Source organism: Pinus tabuliformis, chromosome 3_2, assembly GCF_031772625.1.
Source record: "Pinus tabuliformis cultivar Carrire ecotype Pingquan chromosome 3_2, CPIR1, whole genome shotgun sequence".
In the NCBI taxonomy this organism is placed as follows: domain Eukaryota; kingdom Viridiplantae; phylum Streptophyta; class Pinopsida; order Pinales; family Pinaceae; genus Pinus; species Pinus tabuliformis.
This window is the reverse complement of record NC_142302.1, coordinates 474,827,646-474,849,954: the sequence shown is the minus strand read 5'-3', so window position 1 is coordinate 474,849,954 and position 22,309 is coordinate 474,827,646. Positions and strand designations below refer to the sequence as shown.

Here is a 22,309-nt window from a genome sequence, read left to right as displayed (position 1 = left end):
CTCGTCCTGCTCATATGTCACCAAGGGGTATCACAGGGGAAGGATGAACCACTCACCCTATACACAGCAAACCACTAGGAGAAGGTTGAACCACCCACCCTATGGTTGCTCACCAATCCAAGAAGTACCCCAAGCCCCCTGGAGCTCCCAGAGCTCAATGTCCATCTCATACAAGACCCTCATAAGAGGGTCTCTCCACGATTCCAAGTCATTCTCAAAAGGCCAAGAATTTGACCTTCCCTAGGGGCTTTGTCTCAATATCGGCGACCTGCTCATCAGTCCCAATGTGATGGAGCCTTATTGCTCCTCGTTGTACCATATCCCAGATAAAGTGCTACCTGATATCTATATGCTTGGAGTGATCATGAAACACAAGATTCTCTGATAATCAGATCCCACTCTGGCTGTCGCAGAAGATCCCGATGGTATCCAACACATGTCCAAAAAGCTCACTGAAGAGCTTCCTCAACCAGACAGCTTCACAGGAGGTCATTCTAGTAGCTATGTATTCAGCGTCAACGGTGCTCAAGGCAACCGATTTCTGCTTCCTGCTCATCAAAGATATCGAAGCAGAACCCAAAGAAAAACAGCATCCAAAAGTGCTCTTGCAATCCACCACACTGCCAGCCCAATCAACATCAAAATAACCATGCAACCTCATATTTCCGGCAGTGTATCTCAATCCATGAGTGATTGTGCCCCGAAGATATCTCAAAAGATTCTTGGCAGCAATCCAATGTATATGATGAGGCTCGACCATGTATTGGCTCAATGTGTTAACTGGAAAACATATGTTCGGACAGGAGTTCACCAAGAACATCAGTGCTCCTATGAGTTGACGATACTTAGAAGCATTTCCCAATTCAGGTCCAACAGCACTACCACATAGCTTCTTAAAGTTATGTTCAATCGGAGTAGTCACAAGCTTGCAGTGCACCATCCCAAATCTTTCCAATATCTTCACAACATATTTTCCTTGAGAGAGGAAATAGTGCATTGGTCCTAGGTCCTTCATCTCAAATTCAGAAGCCAACTCTCTCTTACATTTGTGAATGAGAGAGTTTGCCCCTGTCAGAAAGAGGTCGTCCACATAAAGTACTAGAATGAGAGGTTTATCATTTTCAACCTTAAATTAAATGTTCGGATCGGCTTCACTTCTAGTGAATCCCAGCTTCATCAAATAGCTATCGATCCTCTCATACCAAGCCTGAGGTGCTAGCTTCAATCCATTGAGAGCTTTCTTCAACCTGCATACATGAGATTCCTGATCATGTACTTCAAACCCCTCGAGTTGTTCCACATAGACTTCCTCTTTGATTGAACCATGCAAGAAGGCAATCTTGACATCCATCTGATGTAGGTTACATACTTGCGAGGCAAGGAGGACTATGATCGAGCGGATGGTGGTGTATCGGGCAACAAGTATAAATATGTCATTGTAATCTATACCTTCCTTTTGAGAAAGGCCTCGAGCAACAAAGCAAGCCTTGAACTTTTCTGCACTTCCATCATCTCCATGCTTGATTTTGTAGAGCCACTTAGAAGTGACAATCGATTTGCCCTAAGGTCTAGGGACCACATCCCAGACATCATTCTTCATAATTGACTCGAATTCTTCATTCATAGCATCCTTCCATACTTGTTGCTTCACAACTTCTTCGAATGATGAAGGCTCATTTTGAATGAGAGTGCTCATGGCGGTCAAATATCCTTGATACCCGTTCGGCTTCTTGCTTTCACGGAAAGTCCCCCTTGGTGCAATGTGCCTCTCAGCATCTTCGAGAGTCTCCCTAAGCCATGAGGGTCTACTCTCGGAGGAAGAAGGCTTATGAGGGAGTGGATCAATAGGATCCATAGGTTCATCAACATCAAGCATTGTTTCGTCCTCTTTTTCACCTTGATTTCCTGTGTCAGCTTCTTTGTCCTTCCTTAGGATGGGAAGGTTGTTGATCTTCCTGAGGGCCATATCTTCGTCAAAGGTGACATCATGACTTAATTCAACTTCCTTTTGACCAACCACATAAATTCTATATCCCTTAGAATTTTCACTATAGCCCACAAAGATTCCTTTCTTCCTAGACCCACTCAATTTGCTTCTTTTCTCTTTCGACACATGAAAATATACGGGCCTTTCAAAAATTCTAAAATGAGAGACATCAGGTTTCTTACCAGTGAACATTTCTTGAGGAGTCTTGGACTCCAATGCTTGATGAGAGCATCGGTTTTGAACATACACAGCGCTATTTGCAGCTTCACCCCATAGAAACTTCGGAAGGCCTTGATCATGAAGCATGGCATGGACAGCTTCTACAATAGAGTGATTCTTCCTTTCAACCACACCATTCTGCTCGGGAGTCTATGGCATTGTGGTCTCCCTCTTAATGCCAGCTTCTCTATAATAATCTTGGAATTCATTGGATTCTAGCTAGGGCATACCTGTCACCATCTGTCTCACATCGAGTAGGGCCTTGTAATGAAATTGTCACCATTTGTCTCACATCGGGTAGGGCCTTATAATGAAGATGGGAGAACCTTCGATGCCATAGTTCAGATTGTAGAGATGTGTTGCAAGACATGGCTCCCAATGGACTTCCTCCAAACTTGATACAAACTGTCAACCTTGAACCCAAGAGTAAAAGCATCCTTGAAATTTATTTTCCAAACACGTACCTTTCCATTGAAAAAAGCCACCTTGAATCCTTTATCTTCCATTGCTGAAATGGACACCAGGTTCTTCTTGAGATCGGGTACATAAAGTACTTCTTGCAAATGAATAGTGTTACCTTGATTCAATTGAAGGGTAACATTCCCTACTCCCTTCACGGGATAGGTGGCATCGTCTCCAAGGATGATCTCCAAGTTTGTCTCCTTTTCTATCAGATTAGGGAGGGCTTCCTTGTATCCGATGAAGTGCCTTGAGGCACCACTATCAATTAGCCAATTTCCCAAAGTGTCTAGAGGAGAGGCAGCGGAGAGGGCCGATATAAGATAGTACTCTTTTTGCTTATTGTTAACAACAATGGATTCATCATACCTGGAGTTCCTCGATTTCTTAAAGCGTCAACCATTTCCTTGATGTCCCGCATTCCTTTTTCCTTTGCCATTAGACCTGCCATTCCTTTGATCATTGTTGTTGAAGTTGCCCCTAGAGTTGTTATGATAGTCATCATCTCGAGGTGTGTCCCTTTTATTAGGACACTCCCTTGCATAGTGACCAAACTAATTGCAAACAAAGCATCTTCCCTTCCTTCCATTTTTGAATCTTGGTCTTCCTTGACTTTGCTTCTTTGAACCTGCATTGTTCTTCCTCTTGGCATAAGCGGAGAATGCAGTGGGGTTGCTTCTATTAGAAGGCATTTCTTACTCCACCATTCTTGTTTCTTCTTGAATGCATCTCGACATCAATTCTTCAAACCTTGGAATTCGATCATTGTTGAGTATAGTGCTTCTAAATACATACCACTCAGGTGGGAGTCCTCCAAGGGTGGTGAGAGTAAGTTCCTTGTCAGGAATGACTTCTCCAATCGAGAGTAGATCATTCTTGATCTTAGTAATCCTCAAGAAATAGGATTGAATGTCCTCGTCCTTCTTAATATCCTTCAACTTATTCTTGAGAAGGAAAATTTATTAGCATTACTAACCTTGAACATGTCGACCAACCTACGTATATCTCCTTGGAAGTCTTCAATTCGGAGATATAGGCCACCAGATGCTTGTCAATGGAATCCCTGATAACCTTCTTCACTTTGACTCCAGCCTTATTGTACTTGGTCTTCGCAACAGCTGGTGCATTTGAAGGAGGCTTAGGGATTTTACCCTACACATAATCCATCATTTCTGTCTCTTCCAAGGTCAAATCAAGAGACATCTTCCATCCATGATAGTCAGATTTATCATGGAGCTTGTCTTCAGAGGGGAAGAAGGATGAGGAACCCATTTGAGTCTTTTTTCCTTGTCCAACTGACTTTGGTGATTACTCTTTCCCTCTTGCTTGGGCTTTGTCTTCACCTCAGCTCTGATGACATATTAATTTTAGGCAACAATGGTATGTTCTATGCTTTAGAGCAATTTTACTTCAATTTCTTTATTAGCCTAATATCAATATCCAATCTAGCAATCACATCAACATGATAGTAAAATGTAGATAGAACATAAACATAAATAGTAGAAGACAAGCCAAGACAAGAGGGCACAAGATATGGCACCAGCCAGGGGCAAACCCCAATGTGGGGAACCCTTGATCAAATCTTCTTTTAGTCTTCAATAGCTCAACAGAGAGCGATATTACAATGTACAAACTCTGATAATTTATAACAACAGCAAAAAAGCCCTAACCAAAAAAGTCAATGTTGGTCAACAGGGCAGATTTGACCCTCAAAGATTCGGTCAACATCAGTCAACTTCGGCCTCCAAACAGCAAGATGAAATAGCCCTCAAAACAGTTGAATTCTGCCCAGTAAAAGTCTGGTCAAACAATCAACCTACGGTCAACCCTAACCACAATCAATGTTGGTCAAACAGTACGGATTGCTTTGATTTCTATGCCTAGAAATGCGCCCTGCCCAAATAGAATTTTCCCCAACAAAAACGCAGTCAAACAAGTCAGCGTTGGTCAAACCCTTCCCGAAATTCGATCAACGTCCAAAACAGAAAATTGTTGTCCTTCCCTTCGCGTGTGTGGTGAGAGAAGCTGCCCAGAAATCCATACCCAATCAAATGAGGAGAGAGAGATGTGTGAAGATGAGTGATGTTCAAATGAGGATGAGGCATCATGTATTTATATGCAAGCATTGAGGATGAACAGATGTGACTGTTGGGATTCTGAGCCTACATCAGTTTGTTGGCCGACCTTCACAATTTGTCCATAATATAAATAAAGTCATATCTTCATTTGTACATGTCAGAATCGGATGATCTTTAGATCAATCCTACACCTCTCCGAGAGAAGAATCTAATAAAAATATCAGTTATCATAAATAAGATGACCCATGTGGAGTTTGGCCCTAGTTGCCAATTTTAACATAAATTTTCCAGGTAACAAAGCCTTGAATCTTGGAACTTATAAGGGTCGGTTTTACATCAATTAGGACGCCCTTTTTGCAGTGTCAATCCTTTCTTTTATGTATAGAGAGGTCAATCCTTCACAGATTTGGATGTCAACCTTCTTTACAAACCTTCGCTGACCTTAAAAAAGCAAACTTTGTATGCCTCCTATCAGAAAATATGACGCCTCAAGTCTTGCATAAAAGATGTCACAAAGTTTGCATATAAAGAGCCACAGAACTTGCATGAAATGCCATAAGCAGCTCGCAAAATACATCCACAGAGAGGTTTGCATGAATAGGGAATAGGCTCGCATGAACCATAGAAGATATATCCACAGATAGGCTCGCATGGACATAAAGATGAGCTTACATACCTTAGATGATATTCAATCCTTTACCACAATTGTTCAACCACCGGTTCAAACCTTTATTTACAAGAATTACTACAAGTTCAGCTTCTTTGCAGACTTCTGCGACCATCACAGTTCGGACTATTGTATTCACACGAAACTCCTACACTTAACCCTTATACCAGCGTACTAATTTGAGGGAACTTGGTCCTCATACCAGACTTATAACAAACCTCTAGACCTTCGCTAGCCAGAGATATACCATATTTCCACAGAGTTCAACGAATCCCATACACATAGTTCAATGAATTCCACAGAGTTCAACAAATGCCATACACGAAATTCAACAAATGCCATAGAGTTACGATGCATCACAAAATTTGGATAGGCCTAGACTTTCATTTTCAACAAATTTTCGCTTATTGTAGGGACCATGAGGTCACATACCACTAAGAACTTGGATCAATTTGCATACCTTGGTCATACTTCAAAGAACAAGGCTCGGGCCTCTTCTACATGTACTTCACATCATTCCATTGTGCCATAGAACAGCAGAGAAGATGTGTCTCAAATAGCTTGCATGACACAAAGAATAAGATGCCATAGGAGCTCGCATAACAAAGCCACAAGAACTTGCATAACAGAGATATAATATTTGTCTCAGAGATCGCGAATTTCCACAGAAAACCTTCACATGACATGCCATAGAGAAGCTCGCATACCATAGATAATATACGGTCCTCTGTAATATACAGATTTGGACACAAAATTCATCACATGTTCAAACCTTTTACTCAGATGGTCCTTCTTCCATAGGCTTGCGTTTCCACATAGATTCATTTCTGAGATTAGACTTGGTCATCATCGGGATTCTTTGATTTGGCTTCTCCAAGTGTCTCGACCCTAATCTTAGATATGAGCCACAGAGAAGCTCGCTTGTCACTAAGATAAGTGCCCTATACCGAATGGATGAGGGAACTCGAATCCTGGTTCTCACACTTGAATTTTGGTCTAGAAATGAGATATCACAAAGGGCCTCGGTCCATATCTTCTATAATTGTCAACTTTATAGAGTCGTATTCATCAATTGTACATGAGGCAATCCACAAAGTAATACACAATAACCTTTACTCATCGATCAGATTGCCTTCATAGAACTTTTGGCAATATTACATTCAAGAGGAGGCTTGGATAAAGGCTAGAAGTCAACTTCGAAACTCTTTCACAGGCGCAAAAGACCTCAGATTCCTTAGATATTTTGATCACCATTCATAGAGCTCGGACCACATCAATGTAAACTTGAATCTCATATAGACTCGGACTTGATATCTTATACAAGCTCTTGGCCTAGAATCTTGCGAGGGCAAACATCCTTCTTTACAGAAGAATTCGGCTACTCCACAGGGGTAACTCGACCTCCTTTTAGATTGCTCTTTGATCTTCCTATGCTCTAATACTATGTTGATATTTCTAGCGCACAAGCTAGAATAAATTTTCTTCAATATCATAACTACTTCCAATGATCAGTTAGCATTAATTCCACATAGCATTCATTCACTATCATTAAGCAGTTATACATGAGAAAATATCAACCATTAAACATGAAAGAGTAGTAGAAAATAACCATGAGACAATGAAACAAGAGACACGGAAATTAGCCCTGTCGCGGTAAAACCCACAAGGAGAAAACCCAAAAATCTTTCCTTATGAGAGAGAGAGTTCAATATTCATCAATACATCATAAACAACCATATCAAAATAATAGCCAAACCAATAACCAAGAAAAAAATCAAGTACCAAGCCTCCCTTCTGAAATTTGACCCTCGTTTTCTCCATCTGCCTTCGCTGGATCAGAGATAACTAAGACACAAATCGATGTCCAAATGAGGAGAAGTGATCTCCTATTTATAGCCTTTCAAGGGGGGTCGAAAGGGTACCTGCAAGGAGCCCAGCCGACTTTAATAATAGGAAGGTCGTCTTGATCAATTTTAGGAGGCAAAATAAAAATTCAAGTTTTCCAATTTCTTCATGATGGAAATATCGACCATGGCTACCATATTTCCAACACAAACTCCCCCCTTAGACAAAGGCTTGATGAGAATGTCCATTATCTGCTCATCTCTAAATATGTATTGGAGCTTCACTACTCCCTTCTACACCATGTCTCGGATGAAGTGAAATCTGATCTCAATGTGCTTCAACCTGTCTTGAAATATTGGATTCTCTGAAAGCTTAACACGGCTTTGATTATCACAATATATTAAGGTCGTCTCTAACTCCTGATCAAATAGCCCTGCAAGCAGCTAACAAAGCCATGTTGCTTCCTGACTTGCGGCACTGGCTGCGATATACTCTTCTTCTATTGTACTAAGTGAGACAAAAGTTTGCTTCGCGTTAAATCAATATATCATAGTTGATCCCAAGCTAAAGCAGCACCCTTAAGTGCTCTTTTTGTCCATTGCACTCCCAGCCCAATCAAAATCAGCATATCCCTGCAGCCTCACTTCACCACCTAAGACATATCTCAAACCATATTCAATTGTACCATGCAAGTACCCCTACACCTGCTTCGTTGTAACCCAATGTGTATGCCTTGGTTCAACCATAAACAAGATCAAGGTGTTCATGGCAAAGAAAATATTTGGCCAAATGTTCACTAGGTACATTAAGGATCCAATCAACTACCTATACATAGTGGAAACCACCAAATCTGAATCTGAAGCGAAATCACTCGGCTTCTTCAGATTAGTCACCATAGGTATAGCCATGGACTTGCAGTCCATCATACTAAATCTCCTCAAGCTCTTAATTATGTACTTCCCCTGTCCAAGGAAGATCTCATCCAACCTCTCTCGCACCTCATCCAAAGAAATAATGCATCAAGCCAAGATCCTTCATCTCAAACACCAAAGCCAACTCCCACTTACACCTGACAATGAGTTTCTCTGCCCCAGTAAGGAACATGTCATCAACATATAGCACCAATATCAAAGGATCACCATCAAGAACCATGAAGTAAAGTCGGGATCCACATCACTCTTGGTGAAGCCCAAACTCATCAAGTATCTATTAATCCTGGAATACCATGTCGTGGGTGTCTGCTTGAGTCTGTACAAAGCCTTATTCAACCTGCAAACATGGAACTCCTTCCCATGTACCCCAAAGCCTTGAGGTTGTTCTATGTACGCTTCCTCCTCAATCACGCCATTAAGAAATGTAGATCTTGTAGGCCTTCAAAGTCTCATTGTATTCCACAAAGGTACCATTCTTTCCAAAAGGTTCTAACTTCTCCCTCTTCTCCTTGGGCACGTGGATGTATAGTATATACTATATATTAGACAACCAAAGATCCTCAAATGACTAACCTTTGGCTTCACTCCCATGATTGCCTCCTTAGGACTCTTGTCCTCCAATATCCGGTGAGGACTCCTGTTCTAAACATAAACTGTTGTGTTGGATGCCTCTGCCCATAAAAACATGGGTAAATCTTGATCATGAATCATCACCTTGACAACTTCCACAAATGGACCTGATCTTCCTTTCTACAACCCCGCTCTCCTAAGAGTTGTAAGGAACTATCCACTCCCTCTTGATCCCTGCCTCCTTGCAAAAATCACTGAAGTCCTTGGAAGTATACTCTCCTCCATTATCTGACCTCAAAACCTTGATCTTCTTCCTTGTCAAGTTCTCCACCTGAGCCCTGAACTCCTGGAACCTATTGAAGACTTCATCCTTGGTCTTCATGAAGTAGATCCATGTCTTCCGGGAGAAATCATCGATAATAGTGACATAGTACAAGAAACCACCCAAAGATTGTTGAATTTCCACGACCTTGGATCTAGGTTAGAGTCTTAAAATCACTGACGCTTCCAAACCAAGAATCTCAACCATAAACTACTTTGCACAACTGAAAATATAAAGAAGTAAATCACACATGCACAAATATACACAGTTTTTAACAAATTGTACAATAATGTACAACCCCAATCTTTGTTATATTAAACCAAATCTAAATAATACAACAATCTATGGTATACAAGATACAATGACAAACTTCGTTGCAGCTTTTATGTCGTATCTTGTCCTATCGATCCTTTGCTTCCGTATTGTTCACTAGTAGTGCCTTAGTCTATCAAGGCCACTACACATTGAGACTCCAGGAGGGCTACCACCTAACACTGGTGCATGTCACTTCTGCTACATGTACACAGTCTCATAAATCTGCTCTCTAGGTTGGCCAATTCCTAGGCTCCAATCTGCCTCCTAGTAGCCTCTTTTATCCATCAAAGAGCTACTCATAAGGCTACAAACTTCACCCAATCTTCAACTATCTTTGTCACTTCAAGACTGCTAGTCTAGGGCTACTATGGACATCCACACGCTGCCCTCCAACAGTCCAAAGACGCCCAATACTACATTGTCGGTTCTTCTCCTAAGATGGACACTTTGACACCGTGGATGGTCCTCCACACGGCACCAACAAGCTGCAACAACAACTAACCCAAACTGGTCAACTTCTTTGACCCAACACACATCAATCTTGGCTCCAAGTCTGTTGTCCCATGTTGCCCTTGACTATCCCCGGTTAGGGCATCTTTTGCAGGCTGCAACAGCCCTTAACAGCCTCCAAAAATCTGCGCATACCCTTAGGAGACCCCTCCTCTACCACGTTGTTGTCATAGGCATACACCAGCCCCTTAAACCTCCCTTCGCACACCTAGATGTGGTGTTATGGCCTGCAGCCTAGCACACAACAATCTTGTAGTAAACGGCCAGCATCTTTGGTAGCTTTTGTCCCTATATGTTGCCCCAAAATAGACTTGCCATCTCCTTACCTAGCTCAGCCTCCTTACAAGTGTGAACAGACCCCCAAACAGCCTCCAAAAGGCTCCTACGCTGCCTCTTTTCCACGTTTTCTTGTCTTTTATCTGCAGCCCAATCAAGGTAAGAAACCTAAATTCTCTCTTCTGTGTGTTGCACAAGTGGATGCCTTAATGACTCCAATTCACCCTTTATTTATACACCAATAAAGATGCTCCACAAATTCATGAAGAGACACATCTATTGGAAAATTTTACTTCAAGCCTACCTGACTTGAATACAAATAATTATTTGTCAACTTCAAAAATTCATTTCTCCACTTCTACAACTCCGAATTTGACGATTCTCGAAGCGTTGGATTCTCCTTTCTGCCCTCTATTGTCTCATGCCATCACATGTAGAAATGTGCTTCTGGAATTGCCTCAAACACGATTGGGGGCAAAACCCCATCCTTGGGTTCCAAGCCCACAAGTGACCCTTGTGGTGCTTTGCCCACCAAACCCTGAACCCTAGGGCATGGAGTACCTCCCAAGCTACACAAATCAACACTCCCTCTTAGCGAGGGAAGTACTTCCAAGACTAGTAAGTATCTCGTCATCATCATCATTGCTTGCAACACTTGCCCAACTCCTAGCACTCACAATTGCAGCAATCCCCGTGTGATGAACTACGCCCTTCTTGAAAGTGTCGATGTCACTGCTGGAAGCACCCTGCTTCTTTCTCTTATCCTGTAACTTTTTCCACTCTCTCCATGATTCCTTCTTCGCAGTTGTAGGAGCACCCTTGCTCCCTACTGACCAAGCACTCTTCTTGGCCTGCCAAGCCTCACTCTGAATCTGCAAGCTCCCTCTAGAACACGACTCCCTCTGAGCCTTTGAAACCTGGACCTTCTTCCCGAGAAAGTGTACATTCTTCTCGGGAACCTGTACCTTCCCCTCTGAAGCCTACACTTGCACCTACGCCTACTCTTGGTTCTTTGGAACCTGCACCTGCTCCACCTGCTTCTTTACATGATCCACAGGCTTGCCTGTCAACCTGTAGAGACCATGCTCTCTAACTCTGAGTACAATCCCATCGGACTTAAAGCCTCTGCGACTGAGTCTTGCCTTCCCATCGTAGAACAAGACCTCAAACCCCTTCCTCTCGATCATTGAGACGGAAACCACGATATATCTAAGTCATGTTTCAAACAGTACACCCTGGACCCACATCATACGTCTTGTCTCCATCCTAAATGGCACAATTAACAATCCTAGGATCTCCAACTAACTCTTGTTGCCCAATGCCATGTGCAACTTCGAGTCCCATTCAGCGAGAGTCTCAAAAACCTCATGTGACCCTGTCATATGCTTCGTCGCACCACTATCCACGTACCATCCATCCTCATTGACAGAACCATGCGAGAAATGAGAAATCATAGCAAAGTCCTCCTCTTCCAATCTCCTGGTGAGATCATCTCAGCTGAAGTGGCAACACCGACGGCCTACTTTCCTTTCCTCTTCTCATCATCTCCCTTATTCTTCATCAAACATCTTGACGAATAATGACCCATCTCGCCATAGTTGAAACACTTGACTTTACTCAAGTCCTTCTTTTGCTTACCCTTCATTCGCGCTGCAAGTGCCACATCATCATCGAAAGACTCCTTCTTTGGATGAAGATCCTTGTCTCACAACTTTTCCTTGATGAAGTCATCCCGCAGCCTATCCCAGTCTGCCAGCTTCTCCTTGGCAACAATCCCTTTGATGAAGGGCTTCCATTCCTCAGTGAACCCTTTCAAGGCAATCCTTACCATATCTCCATCTGAGATAGTCACACCGATGGCAGCAAGCTCATCTTTGACCGAAGACAATCTCGTCAGATACGAGGTCACGCTTTCACCCTTTATCATCTTGTGGACTTCAACTTATCCTCCAATACCAGTACCCGGTTCTCGTTCTTATTCTGAAACAAATTTTGAAGATCCATCCACATTTCATGTGCATTGTTCTTCCCGGACAAATGAGGTATTAGGGCATCCTTCACACCATCTAGGATGATCAATCTCCCCTCCCATCCAAATCTTCAAATATTTCCAGCTCCTTAGTGTCGGTTGGCTTCTTGATCTCTTTCTCGGCGAACTCCTAGATCTTGTTGACCTGCAATACCAACTTGATCATTTCCTTCTAAGGACTATAGTTGGACAACCCCTCCAACCTATCCTCATACCAAAGACCTGCCTGCAACTTTGACATTGTTGTGAGCCCTTCACTTACAATGTGACCAACTCCCTTTCATATTATACTTCACTGCGCACAACTCTGATTTACTTACTTCCAAAGTAGCTCAGACACACTCTGATACCATGTTGAAATTCCACGACCTTAGATCTAGGTTAGAGTCTTAAAATCATTGACGCTACCAAACCCATAAATTACTTAGCACAGCGGAAAATATAAAGCAGTAAATCACACATGCACAAATATACACAGTTTTTAACACATTATACAATAATGTACAACCCCAATCTTCATTATATTAAACCAAATCTAAATAATACAACATTCTATGGTATACAAGATACAATGACAAACTTCACTACAGCTTTTATGTCGTATCTTGTCATGTCAATCCTTTGCTTCTGTACTACTCACTAGTAATGCCTTAGCCCATCAAGGCCACTACACATCAAGACTCCAGGAGGGCTACCACCTAACACTGTTGCATGTCACTTTTGTTGCATGTACACAGTCTCATAAATCTGCTCTCTAGGTTGACCAATTCCCGAGCTCCAATCTACCTTCTAGTAGCCTCTTTCGTCCATCAAAGAGCTACTCATAAGGCTGCAAACTTCACCCAATCTTCAGCTATCTTTGTCACTTCAAGACTGCTAGTCTAGGGCTACTTTGGACATCCACACGCTACCCTCCAACAGTCCAAAGATGCCCAATACTACACTGTCGATTCTGCTCCTAAGATTGACACTTCGACACCACAGAAGGTGCTCCACACAGCACCAACAAGTTGCAACAACAACTAATCCAAACTGGTCAACTTCTCTAATCCAACACACATCAATCTTGGCTCCAAGTCTATTGTCCCACGCTACCCTTGATTGTCCCTGGTTAGGGCATCTTTTGCAGGTTGCAACAACCCTTAACCAATCCCTGAACAACCCTTAACGGCCTCCAAAAAGTTGTGGCATACCCTTAAGAGACCCCTCATCTACCACGTTGTTATCATAGGCATACACCAGCCCCTTAAACCTCCCTTCACACATCTAGCTGTGGTGCTATGGCCTACGGCCTAGTACACAGCAATCCTATAGCAAACAGCCAGCATTTTTGGCATCTTTTGTCCCTAAACAGTGCCCCAAAACAGACTTGCCCTTCTCCTTACCTAACTCGGCCTCCCTACAAGTGTGAACAGACCCCAAAACAGCGTCCAAAAAGCTCCTACACTGCCTCTTTTCCACGTTGTCCTGTCTTCTATCTGCACCCAATCAAGGTAAGAAATATGAATTCTCTTGTGTGTGTTGCACAAGTGAATGCCTTAATGACTCCAATTCACCCTTTATTTATACACCAATAAAGGGGCTCCACAAATTCATGAAGAGATACATCTATTGGACAAGTTTACTTCAAGCCAACATGACTTGAATACCAATAATTATTTGTCAACTTCAAAAATTCATTTCTCCACTTCTACAACTTGGAATTCGACGATTCTCGAGCGTTGGATTCTCCTTTACGCCGTCTATCATCTCATGCCATCACATGTAGAAATGTGCTTCCAGAATTGCCTCAAACACGATTGGGTGCAAAACCCCATCCTTGGATTCCAAGCCCACAAGTGACCCTCGTGATGCTTTGCCCTCCAAACCCTGAACCCTAGGGCTTGGAGTACCTCCCAAGCTACACAAATCAACAAAGATGGTATTGTCATTGGTTTGCATACATTCGAATGCACTAGATCCAAGATCCCCTTGGACCTATTATCACTGCTCGGAAAAGATCCCTTGGAATTATTGCCAAGCGCACAACCCTTGCAAACACCCCTCATGCTCTACCTAGAGCTCTAGAAAACCTGTAACCTGTTGAAATTGTAACTAGTGGAGGTCTTCATAATGTAATGTAATTTTGTTGTTGGCATATTTATTATATTCATTATTACTATATTTTTTTTTTGCTCAAAGCATGTTCTTCATGCTCAAAGAGTCAAAAAGACAAGAATTCATTATGAGTAAAAAGAATTTGTATTCAAGTCATGTCCCATTTGGAAATTGAAAGAAAAGAAATTGAATTTCATTTTGAGTCAAAGAGTCAACACAAAGACCAAGTCAGCCCTCCTTGGACAAGTTAGCCTATGTGGCGCCTATTCAACCCTCTTGGACAGCTATATATAAGAATCAATTCGACCTCTTGGAAGACCATTCAGTTCATCACATCATACATTGATTTTTGCACCTAATCGAGAAGGAATAAAGCCGAAGTCAAAGGAGAAGAGTAGGAAGTCAAAGAAGAGAGAAAATCGAGTTTTTTGCCTTGTTTTTTATCACACATTCAAAAATTTTGTGGCATCTCTGAGGTAATTACAAGGCCAAAATTCAGCCTCTAATGCATGATTGAAAATTCTGTGATTTTGACCAAATTTCAAGAAATTTGACCAGCGTTGACTTTTGTTAAATTTGACTTGTTGGAGGAGACTTGGAGGAGGGTTGACTTGGAACCTTTGTGATAGTTTGGTCTTGGTCTTGGTCTTGGATATCTCATTTTGATTTGATTCTATAAGAAGAGGATTGTTGGGTTTTCCCTCTCATGGGGTTTTGCCCTGGCTTGGAGCCTAAATCTTAGTGTCTCTTGTTTATTTGTGATCTTTATATTTTTGCACATTTGTGTAATTGTTTGATGAAGAAGACATAATAAGTAATAAAAAACCAGCTAACATTCACAAGTAATTATCAAAAGAAATCAAGAATCATATCTATTACACTTTGTCTCAACATAACCACCCTCCTCAAAGCTAGCAAAGCCCTGTAGTGCAAGTGAGCAAATCTTCGATGCCATAACTCACATATGTTGATACTGTCATGTACCAATCCCTAGGTTGGACGTCTTAACAATCTGTACAGTCCTCCCTCTCGAACACCAATCACTGTTGTTAAGTCTATGCTTGAACCTTTAGGCCATACAAGAACCTGACCATCTACAAATGCAACTATGTAACCTCTATCCTCCAATGTTGGAATAGAGAGCAGGTTCTTCTTCAACTAAACAACATGTGGAATCAAGCGGTTCTTGATGGAATCTATCAAGATCCTCTTAGCCTTTGCTTCATTCTTCTTATGTCTGGCTTTATCCTCAGCATCTATTGGTTCTTAGACAATTTTCATCACATTATTTTGAATATCATTTTCTTCCAAGACAAGAAGTATCCTAGTCTTCCAAGACCTAAAATTTGTAGCACCATCCAGATTCCAAAGTGCCTTCTACTCTGAGACTGGACACCATCCTAACAAGGGATCTGAAGTCCGAAAAAGTTGTTGGATACTGTAATCTGAGGCTGAAATAGTGGTTGATCTTTCAACAAAGCTCTGATACCATGTTGAAATTCTATGGCAAGTGCAGTAGAATACAATTTTATGCCTGATAATTACTTCCTAATGATTTTCAAACAGTGTTTTTTATCCCACTGTTATCATTGAATAATTATACTCAAAAAATCTCAACAGTAAATACAGCGGAAACAGTATTGTCGAAAGACAACCATGCATAATAAACACAAAAAAAATTCACCTAAGAAACCCAACCTTGGGAGAAAACCCAGCAATCTTTTCTGCAGGAGAAATTGTCTTTCAGCAAGGTTTACAAATCAGAAAATGTCTAGAATTTTGTGCCAATTTACAAGTCAAAATACCAGTCAAACTTGGTCAAATTGTTGCTTTGTCAATGATGGTCAAACCACTCAAAAAAATCAAAAGTCAACATTGATCAACGGCCTCGTCAAACTGCTTTATGATCAACTCTTGGCCCTGTAGTCTGTGGTCAACAGTTCACACATGCAACTGCAGTCACAACCCTTGCATGTGCGGCCTTTGTTGCGATCAAATCTCGATCAAACCACCCTAGTCAACGCTAGTCAAAGCTCAATCAAATTCACCCAATGCAGCCTCATCAACTCATCCCTGTCTAACACGTGTGGCTAGTCAAGTTGTTGGTCAAACTCATCATTTTCTCACACATACGGCCTCCAAGAGATATTGAAAGATGAAGAACATATTTCTCGTTTAGTTGAAATTCCTCCTCCACTAGAAAAGATCAATGAGAAGATGAAAAATTTCTCCTTTCACTGAAATTTCTCCTCCACTAGAAAAGATAAATGAGCTTGCTATGTTGATGATTTGTCTCTCATACGCTATCTATTTATATAGAGCTCTAATGTTGAGTAGAGACCCATCAAGGTGGCTTCTCATCACAAGAAACCCCTTCACAAATGGAGCCTACATCACAACACAACATTAAACTAGAATTGTTTACACCATTGTTGGGTGAAAAACCCCAATCAATAAACAATTTAAACCTGTTCTATAAAAAATAGATCGCTTCATCGCGAAACACAATGTGAACATCGTGGGCCATTCACCCTCAACCAAATCAGCATGGCCCCATAGGTGAATGTATCAATCTCCCTTAGTCAAATCAGCACGACCCCAGGAAAAAGTCTTCCGCTGAGCCATTTACCCCTAGCCAAATCAACATGTCCCAATGGGTAAATGTATCATTCCCCCACTAGTTAAATCAGCATGACCCTGTGGGAGAATGTCTGCCCAATGCTGCAAAAACATCAACACCATGATGGATTTCAACATAATACAATAGTAGGGATATAGTAAAGTATTAAAAGGAATTCTCTTTACATGAAGTTTTAAATGAAAAAGAAAAAAAAAGCAATTGTAGCTTCCACTTATTTATGATATATAGTTGAAAATGTTTTAAATATACAACAAAGAATGGGCTCTTCTTCTTCCTTTTCTTGTTAACATTGCTTGTCATGGAGGCCAGAGTTCCAACATAAAACTATATACCTCATCGTAAATTGAGCTAGTTTCTTCATCTTTGTTGGCTTGAAAAACAGGCAAACTTTCATGATGTCACCTTGGTATTTCCTTCCACTACTCTTTTAGAACACACTCAGAAGGTTTGATTAGATCAAGATGTCTTATGTCAGGCATGGTAAAATTCCTGCCTGTTGCTCAGCTAGTGATTCTCCCAGTGATGGAGCAGCAGAAAAGACAATAGAGAGGGCATGATTTGCATCTCTTACAGCACTAATGAGCAGGTTTAACAAAGGCACAGTAGACAGAGTTATAGACTACTGTTTGGTAGAGGACACATGCATGTTGAAGTCAAGCATGTGCCACCTTCAGTGAGATCCAGCTTACTGCTGTTCCGAATTTAGCAAGTTCTAGTTCAATTCAATTATGTTTCTAAGTTCAGTTTGACTTTTCCAGAATTAGAGAGATAGGGCGCAGATCAGAAGGAAAGCATGAAGGTGAGGTGCATCTGTAGCCTACTCCAGTTTAGGGGCAGTTCCCTAGGAGGCCAGTGCATGCATGTATACATGCAGGCTAGCCACTCTAACCTAGCCACTTAGGGTTACAATATTTTTAGTGTACAACCGTAGCCTCCCCTATAAAAGAGAGGCAGGGTGTTTATTGTTATTCATTCACTTCAGTAAAATGCAGTGAACTAGTTTCCTGAGATTTCCTGTTGCAGATTTCATTTCAGAGTTGATGAGAAAGCAGTTGTTTGACAGTCCATTTAATATTTGCTGTTATATATTTTCAGTTTGATGTGCTTCAGTTTTCTGTTGATCCTATGTAAGTAGTTCAGGTCAGATTGAAAGGACTGTTACTACGTGCTGAGAATTTCAGCAAGGTAGCTAATGGACTTTCACTATTGTATAGCTTCCTTCAAAAATCCAAGACACACAAGTTACACCTGAACTTCTGGCTGCCCCTTTTATTTTTAGTTCTAACACAACCAAGGTCGCAAATTGCACCAATGGTCTTTTTAGTTCAATTCACTAATTCTTGGAGAGGAAGTAGCTGCATGGATGTCTGGACAGTTCAGAACAACTATGCCCTATCCCAATTTTGAATTTTCAACTTTCAAGCTAGACATCGTTGGATATAAGTTGGGTTGTTTTTTCTTCATTTTGAGGACACGCAATGCTTCCCCACTACCATCTTCTGCTCTATATATAGTTATTTCTCAAACTTTCCTTTACATTGTACAATTCATAATCAGGTTGCTCTTTTCTTTACTGATGCATAAATCATTTTCTGCACTACTGACAAGTTTCCTCATGCACGAATCAAACTTCAGCGGTGCTTTCACAAAAACAGGTATGTTTACCTCAATCCAACATGCTATTTTTAAAGTGGACTTTAAGTAAAAGCATTTTTACCAATACAAAAGATCAGGTTAGCAGTTAGTTTAGGTAATGTTCTTCTGTTTTCTTAAGAAGGAATGAAAGAATAAATGCGGTAGAAACTGGTTAAAAACTGCTGAAACTTCTGTGAAAGTCACTAAGCAGTTTACAAGCTGAAAACTACAGAGAAGGTTGCAGGTCATCCTGTAAATATCTCAGCTACAGTTTGCAAGTCGTGGGTGCTTTCATGCCTGGGAGTGATGTCGGCCAGCTGCCAGAAACTGTTTTTGGGATATATAGGTTACGATCATCTGCGAGCAATAATCTAACTTATAAGTGTATGTAACCATCACGTAGTTGCAGACAGGAAGTTAATATTTGCAAACTCTTGGGGGTTTGTGTGTATTTGATGTGTATTAGATGATTATCCACAATTGAAAGAATGATTCTGAACCTTGCAAGATTAATGGCACTGTTCAAGGCCAGGCTCATGAGCTGCCGCTTCAATTTTGTGTACTTAGCTTGTGAATTAAAGAACTGAAGATTCCCCATGCAGGCTTGTGTTACTTAAGCTATAATGATTGTCCTTATATGAGATTCTCTCGGATCATTGCCATTGGAAATTCAATGCAGAACATGTCATATTCTTGCATTAGAGACTAAGGCTTAAAAAATGTCTTTTGATATTGGCCAGATAATATTATGCATTCCACATCCTGCTTTTAATCCAATTGCACAAACGGATAGACTCAAAGAATGTACAATAACTAAAGCCTGAACAATGTACAATGACGGAAAATAAAAAAGAATTGAAAGCTAAAGAAAGCATCTCTTAAAACAAAACACATGCATTACAAAAATGGTTCTTACCTTCAGTTTGAGTGTATCTGAAGAAGTCCTGAACAGAAAAAAGCTTCTTCTTATCTGGGTAATCATGAGAAGATCTTCCAATTTGAGGCACAAGCTCCATAAGTTCTGTCAATGAGACTGCAGACAATACGGACCTCACTTTCTCGACATTCGTTACTGATAGATTAAATATCTCGGTCGTAAGTTTCTGTGCACGATTGCTTTCAGCTTCATTAGTTGTAATCACCTGGCCTCTGGTGTCTTCTTTGGCAGAGGAATCCGGTAATAAATCCGGCGTTCCTCCCATCTTTGCAAACTTTAAATTAGCTAAAAAGGAATTGTCATCTCGTGTATCTCCTTTCAAAATGGTTTGTAAATAACCCATGTCCTTAAAAACCGGTAGCAGAAAAAACTTGTGACTTTTATTCATGGCAGAAGACTGTTCTGGTTCTGTTCTAACATCGGTACCACCGTTATCTCTCTGATCGTTTATCTTGGCATGCTTCTGCTCCAGCTTTAGCTAACTCTGAAGACAGTATTCCAACAAGAGGTTTTCAAATGACAAACCCTCTTCCTTCTTGTTAGAGTTCACTTTTTCTCCTTTAATTGTGAAGTTGCCATCGATATGTGGCATTGCATTCTTAAAAGAAAATTCATTTGCCAATAACTGGAAGGATGATTGCGAACATGTTTTTTCGGCAAATTCAGCATCCCTGTCTCTTTCTTCCATCGGATTGCAACCAACACTAGCTGTATCACAAGTATGCCTTCCAAAGCACTTCTTTACAGATCTAAAATGGTTTGGAATGGCTTGCAAGAAATTTCCCAAAAGAAGAGTTTGTGTTACAATAGTGAGAAAACAATTCGTGCAGGGCTTCTTTTCATTAACCAAAGGGCTCTGAGCTTGGGAAATGTCAATATCTGTTTGCGAAAAATCATTTTGAGTCGATTCTGTTTTCGGAGACTTACCAACATTGTAGAAGATGTTACCCCAAACAACCTGGAGTGGAAATTTCAGAAATGAAGCTTTCTTTGATTCTTCCATGGAGCACAGGATATCCTTAGACAGATCAGGTATTTTCCTCTTGACCTTGAAACCATCCATTTTCTTCTCCTTCCGATGGGCTTTCCGTTTTGGCATCAAAAAGTTTAATACTATATCTTTCGCTACCCCTCGAATCACGGATTCAAGCGCCCTTGGCGACAGAGCGCCTTTTACAGCATACACAGAAGAGAGAAAATGCTCTACATGGGAGCTCGAATTTCCAGTGTTCGGGTGGGAGTCATAGACCGCCAGGTCTGGACGCAAAACCGGCAACCCCATGTCAGAAACCAGCCCTAAAAGCTTGTTAATCAAAATAGAGATGCCACTGAAAATTTAGGCACACTCTTTGCTTAACACAACCTACTTGACCTTTTCAAGGTGAAGCTGTTACTCGCAATTAACCAAAACCGTTCGCCCAAATTCAATCTGCAGAACCCAAAACTCAGAAAAATACCAATCTACTTCCCGCTTCTGATATTCTGCGTATAAAGTAACAAAATTAACCTAGATCGTACTGGAGTTTTGACATTTGTACAAGTCCATGAGAATCCAACGACCGACTACAATAAAGCAAACCTCCAAAACGAACACGGTCTGTATGCAAATGTGATAAATAGCAACCTCCCAGCATCCATTAGATGAACTGACAGAAGTTTGAATGAATATTTACCAATCGGTTTCCATTTGCTTTACGAATTGACACCAGATTTTCAATAAAAGTTTTCCCGTAAATACATACCTCATCCACTACGAATCCCGGCTATGCTGCCGCCATTTTCATGTATTATCTCTGGTAGATATCGTGGAATGTCGCCGAATGTGAACGATTTTCGAGGGTTTGTGCAAGCATCTCTGCAACCTCTGGGAGAAGACAGTAATCAACTTTTATTAAATTGGAAAAATAATAAAATATATATAGAGAGATCATGAAGACTGTATACAACACCACAACAACAAACAGAAAGCATATGTAAATAATTTTATCAAAATTAGCACGAGATATAACCACATTCATGTGAATCGTACCCCCCATTTTGTGGCTTACAACAAAACAGAACAAAATAGAGCTTTGTTCTTTTCTCTTTGGAACATGAAAAGCCTTTCCTCGAAGATTCTCCTTATTTTTCCTAACAGTGCAGTGAAAAGAGTATTTTGACTTAAAATTTGTATTTTTCACTTATAAAGATAAAACTATTATTAATATTTTATAGAATATAAATTATGTATGTAGTTGAATGTAGTATTTAATTTTATATATGAAAATGAAATATATATATTAAGCAATGTTACATCAATTTTATATATAATTTGGTATAATTTTTAAGATATTAATTAGGTACAGCAAGAGGGGGAGGGGAGTTGTATGAGTTTGAGGAAACTTGAGTAGTGAAGTATTTATGGGCTAGGACGCATGACAAATAATTAGATAGAAGTATATGCATTTCTTCGAGGGATACAATTGGTGAGACAAAATCAAATAACCTTGTTAAACGTGTAAGGAGACTCTTTACTCCTTATTCAACATTTAGTGCAAGGCTCATCTCTGAAGGCCAAAATGTCAAAAAGCATCTGAGAAGAATCAGGAAGATTGTAGAAGGCATCTCATTCATAGAATGTTAGAAAGCATTCTTAGAAGAATCAGGAAGATTGTAGAAGGCATCCCATTCATAAAATATTATCATGTCCTTAGGGAGCTTAACAAAACAACTGACAGTTGTGCCAATGAAGACTACAAGCTAAGTTTGGGGGAGTTAAGCATAAATGGACTTCACATACCTATTAGCATT

General features: G+C 40.7%; 1 protein-coding gene across 1 annotated transcript in view; it reads right to left on the bottom strand.

Annotated features, from left to right (window-relative positions):
• The window catches only part of SAMTL (mitochondrial substrate carrier family protein), a 258,027-nt gene extending 237,996 nt beyond the window's left edge, over positions 1-20,031 (bottom strand). The window contains exon 1 of the mRNA XM_089416583.1: positions 19,499-20,031. Within this exon, the coding sequence (XP_089272709.1) occupies positions 19,499-19,907 (409 nt within the window). The 5' untranslated portion in view covers positions 19,908-20,031. The remainder of the gene's footprint in view (positions 1-19,498) is intronic.
• Between the last annotated feature and the right edge of the window lie 2,278 nt (positions 20,032-22,309).